The sequence below is a fragment of the Triticum aestivum genome, chromosome 2D (assembly GCF_018294505.1).
Source record: "Triticum aestivum cultivar Chinese Spring chromosome 2D, IWGSC CS RefSeq v2.1, whole genome shotgun sequence".
Classification (NCBI taxonomy): Eukaryota; Viridiplantae; Streptophyta; class Magnoliopsida; order Poales; family Poaceae; genus Triticum; species Triticum aestivum.
In genome coordinates, this window is record NC_057799.1 from 83,517,281 (window position 1) to 83,522,985 (window position 5,705).

At 35.6% G+C, this 5,705-nt stretch overlaps 1 protein-coding gene across 1 annotated transcript in view; it reads right to left on the reverse strand.

The window, feature by feature from the left end:
- LOC123055677 (probable pectinesterase 66) overlaps window positions 1-5,705 on the reverse strand; it is a 10,964-nt gene that overhangs the window by 4,435 nt on the left and 824 nt on the right. Inside the window, exon 2 of the mRNA XM_044479587.1 lies at window positions 4,626-4,719. Within this exon, the coding sequence (XP_044335522.1) occupies window positions 4,626-4,719 (94 nt within the window). The remainder of the gene's footprint in view (window positions 1-4,625; window positions 4,720-5,705) is intronic.

Sequence of the window (5,705 nt, forward strand, 5' to 3'; positions counted from 1 at the left end):
TCAGTCGGTCACTCATTTTTAAATTTCTCCAAGCCAAGCATGCCATATATATATGCAGTCCCAGTGTACTATATGTTAGTGTTATATCTAAAAATACTAGTCTTCCGTATGCACTTTGTCCCCACTCGTGTGCATCCGGATCAATTTTTCAGTCGGTCACTCATTTTTAAATTTCTCCAAGCCAAGCATGCCAAATTTTTAGGTTCCTTGTGACTCTGCTCTCGAAAAAGAAAGAATTCCTTGTTGATATGAACAGTCTATCATTCTTAGTAGGCCAAGATGTCACATACATCCCCACTCAGAGGAACTGATGTCCTCGTCGACGCAGCATGAACGTTCCCTCTTAGCACATGTCCATGTGCGCCAATGCCAACTTTCACATGTGCACAATGTTGTGTGCTATGAAGGGCCACACACGCCATGTACATATCTGCACCTCTAACCCGTACAGGCCCGTGTAACCACGAGGATAGAATCTGATACCATTTGTAGTGCGCGCCCCGGACACAGCCATCGGATCCCGACTGTTGCATCTGGTAGGATCTATACTGGTAGCACAGACAATAGTAGTCTTTCATGGCACATTATCCTCACTCATGCGCACTGGAGCTTCCTATTATGTCAGGATGCCACACCCTTTTATGGGCAAAACATTGTTGGGAAACGTGAAATAATCACACGTCTCCCATTAATATCGCATAATTAGCCGTTGCATGCCCTGTAATTAATTTCACTATAGTAATAACTTATGGGATCAGGCTCATATCAAACAAGAAAACAAAATATATCAGGCGCTATAATTACGATGCCTGACAAATATGTATGGGCTTGGGTGGCCATCTACTCTTTTAAACTACCCTTAGCTAGTTTTACTAACCACTGTAATGAATCTTCTGATCTGGTGTGGCTTAATTTTCCTATTTTTCACTTCTTCCCTTTACTTCACAATTAGGCACATGGTTGAGATTCAAAGTTGATCCCTTAACCAATTAAATACAATATCACTTAGATACAACACCTAAGAGAAAATGCATTAGTGTGATTGTCACTAAAAAATCTACTATCTGCGATTATGCATTGAGATCGAATGCATTGGGAGTGCCCTTCTATTGATTTCATATTTTCTTGGGTTTATGTATCCTACTGATTTTGTCTTAAGTGAAATATCCTTAAGTTTAACTACATTTGTATCCCATTAGAATTCTAAATTAATTTATAGAAACAAATGTTAATATCTACAATACCAAATGAATTTCATATTTCCTCGGATTTATATGGCCTATTGTTTTTTTCATAAGTTACATATCTTTATGTTTAACTACAATTATATCCCATTAAAAGTCTAATTGACATTATATAAACATATATATTAATATTTATAATGCCAAATCAAGATCACAAGATATATCATTAAATACACATTCATAATTAAGGTCGTGACATTCTTCACCCCCCCCCCCCTCCACCGTATTTTTACATCCTGTAAATTTTGTCTTACTTCATATGCAAAAAGAGTGCGTAAGAAAATATATAATCACCGTAAAAAATATTTTATGTTACATAAAATTACGAATGTAAAATATACATAAAATGTAATTTTTCTGTTCTATGACCTATATTTTTGTTTTTCTTGCCAAATTTTACGTAGTGAATCAATATGAATGTAACTATTTGTATACAAAACATAATATATTTATGAAACAGCCGTAAGATTACCTGGATAGAATAACTTATTCTGCTGGGTGATGAATAGTATTACTATTCATAATTATTTATTGAGTACTATAAATGTTCAGATTTTGTTTTATAAATTTGGTGAAAATTTAACGAGTTTGATATAAAGGAAGATTTATAAATGTTTTGAACCCGAACTAAGAGACTATAACTCTACTTGTTACCGGAAGACAAAGTAAGTACAGTGTAATACTTTTTCCATTTGTAAACACATATCGTATGGCAAATCATCATGTTACGTCAAATTCTTATAACTTTGGCATATGATTCAGAAACATAGGATATGTCTGGATCTGGCCCAAACTTACCCCCATCAAGTATTTGGCTAATCAAAGATTTTTATTACATTTACCCACCGATGAGTTAGCTAAGATATTAACAAAAAAGTCACTAGAATGATCACATAACAATTGTCATTGCCGAAAATTTGGCAACCAACCAAACATAAACGAAAATAGAGGCTAACACATGCTTTACCGCACCATTCTTCTAATTTCGAATTAATTTATTTTTCTTCCAAGAGTTATACTGCAGATCGCTGAGCAAACGCGCACCTCTGTGAGTGCTATTGGGTTGGCTGTTCAGGCAGGCCCTTCCGGTTTTGGGGAGGTTTTGTTTGGGTTTTTTCTTTTCTTTTTTTTTTCTCTACTGGTTTTTCTTTTCATGTTTGTTTTTTTATTTATTATTTTTCATATATTTTATTCATGAATATTTTTCAATTCAGGAGAAAAATTTAAATTCTTGAACATTTTTTCAAATCCATAGATATTTTCATAAAAATTGTGAACTTTTTTAATATTCCGTGAAGGTTTATTCAATTCCATGGAAATTTTTTATTTACAAATATTTTTAAATCCAAGAGCATTATTTAAATTTGTGACCATTTTGAAAACATCAGGGACAATTATAAAACTCGTGAACAATTTGTTTAGAACTATGACCATTTTTCATATCTATGAAAAAATTATAAAATTACGAGCATCGTTCAGATTCATGAATGTTTTTAAAGTTTGTGATTTTTCTTGGAAATTCTAAAAGAAATTTAAAATACCTGCATGGTTTTAATTGTTTCGAAAGGTGTTTTAATAGAATGTAAATTTTGATATAGTCATGTGGGACCCATGACCCAACCAGACCCTTACGGGCGAAGTCCACTTCGAGGAAATAACTTAGAAGATCTCCTAGATCACTATTCCTAGGGAACTTGTTTCCTTTTTTTGTTTAAGTCATGAATATTTTCAAATTTATGAATAATTTTTTGAATTTGGAAACCTAATTTAAATTATCGATAATGTTTACTTCAAAATTGTGAATATTTTCTAAAAGTCTGTGAAGATTTTTTCATTTTCATGATTTTTTTTCTAAACACAAATAATCCACAAACATTATTTAGTTTGTTTTGACCATGTTTAAAAGATCATGAACAATTATAAAACCCATGAACATTTTGTAGAACCATGAATAATTTTCCACATCCTTGAAGAATTTATAACTTACACACATTGATGAAATTCACGAATGTTTTATAGAATTTGTTAACATTTATGGAAATTCACAAAAATATATACTTGAATGTTTTTAATTTTTTTAAAGGAGTTTACTAGAATGTTGGTTCTCATAATGTCGTGCGGGGCCCATGATCCAACCACACCCTTACAAACGCGAATGTCTCTGCCTCAGTGCTTCGCGTGAAAGTCGTCTGAACCGACAAAAAAAAAATCAACTAGGTGATGAATAACAGACGATCCAAAAATACCTACTTCCTCTATAAACTAATATAAGACCGTTTATAACTAAGGCCCTGTTTGATAGCAAAGTATTTTCTAAGTATTTTGAGAATACTACAGTTTTTTAGATTACCACAGTTTTATTTACAATGAGCTGTTTGGTTGCCCCTAAAAACTGTGATTTTAATACTACAATATTTGCCAAAACACAGTTTTTTCTCTGTATTATAAAAAGAACCCAAGACTTCTTTTTTTTTAACTGAGCTGACGAAAAGAACGGAGTCGCACCTCGTTATCTTCTTCCCTGCTATTCTCAACTACTCGCCTCCCTCTACAAAAAATGTTCGCGTCCGTCACATGCTGCCGCCGCCGCCCTGTCGTCTTTGTAGATGCGACTGCGCGCGGTTCCCTTTCCTATCAGCTCCGCTCGTGTTGGGATTGACAACTCGCCGCTGCTGCATGTAGGCCTCTCTCTGGCTGGCCGTTGTCCCATATGCTACAGGTGCAACTCCATCGCACCCCATGGTGACGCGGAAGAAGGCCAAGCAGCCCGTCCTCGTGCAGCTCTGCCGCTTGGTTAGCCGTCGGCTACGCCATGCTGCCGAGCTTCCTTTTTGGTCATGGTTGTTCAACGGAGTTCACTTAGCGCAAGCTTCTTTTCTTATGCATGCTGATGGTAACACGATGCTCTATCGCCATGTGCATGGCATGGCCTTTCTTTGGCCTATCACTTTGCTGCATGCAATGACTAGCTCAGCTAGCTACACAGACGGGTTTGCACTCCTAACACTACAACTGATTTTACGTCGCTGCGTCAAACAGGTCCTCTGTATCGTCAATACTACAAAATACTCTGTTTTGTCAAAACCACGATATGTTATACCTACATGCTAAATTACTGTAGTTTATTAATACTTTAGTTTTTACAATACTTTACTATCAAACACAGCCTAAAGTAGTGATATAAAATATTCTATATTAATCTACAAAGGTAGTATATCCGTTTGAGGGGCCAGTAATATGAATGAGAGGGAGTACAATTAGTTCTGCCTAGAGTCCAAACACACCTATCGCACAAATAAACGATATATTCTTTTGAAATTGCTCATAAATAAACGATATAATTAGCATTAGCAGTAGTACTACACTCCTACATGTACGAACCTGTAGCTCCCTTGCTTGACGTAGATCCTGACCCACTGGCTGTTGCTGTACGGCACGGCGTCCACCGCCGACTGCACCGTCCAGTAGTCCCCCACTGGTAGAAAAAAGGCCTTTAGTCCCGGTTTACAAAGGCCTTTAGTCCCGGCTGTGCAACCGGGACTAAATATGCGCGACTAAAGGCTTTAGTCCCGGTTCTCGTGGCTAACCGGGACTAAAGGCCTCCTCCGCAGGTTTAAACCTGGTTTTTTTGCGAATTTTTTTTTATTTTTAAATTTCTGAATTATTTTAACCTCTAATCTCTAATCACCACCCCTCATCACTGCTCAATTTATCCTCTAATCTCTAATCACCCCTCATCATTCCAAATCATCTAACTTCCCGGACGGTCACCCATCCTCTCACTACTCCAGCCTGAGCACGCTTAACTTCCGGGTTCTATTCTCCCTCGTTTCCAAGTCTGCACTTGTTGTTTTCCTGACAATAGTAGGATGTCAATTCTATTAACCCTCAGGAATTTAGCTTGAGCATGAAGTGACACATTTCACTGTTTGAGTTTGAAACTATTGTTTTAAAAAACAATAATTATTTAGTAACACTAATATTTCTGGAATAATTAGTTTGACCATTGTTTGACCATAGTTTGACCACAGTTTGACCAGATTTGACCAAAATTTAAAAAAAATGAAATAATTATTTAGTAACACTAATATTCTAGAATAATTAGTTTGACCATTGTTTGACCACAATTTGAATTTTTTGAATTTTTTGCCTCTGCAGATCTTAAAAGCCCCGTATCTTTTTTTCTGTTAGGTTTTTGAGGATTTTGAAAACGTTTAACGGGGATCCCCGGTTAAATTCGGATGTAACTTTTCGAGTAGATGATTTTTCATATAAAAAACTTTTTTATCCGAGTTCGTATGCAAAAGTTATGCCCATTTTAAGAATTTCCAGAGAGATTTTGCAAATAAAGTCGAAATTCATATTTGTTAATTTTCCCAACAACTAGACCACATATCACATGAGAAACTTATTTTATTTTATTTTTTGACATTTCCATCATTTTCTTTTGTTTTTTCTAAA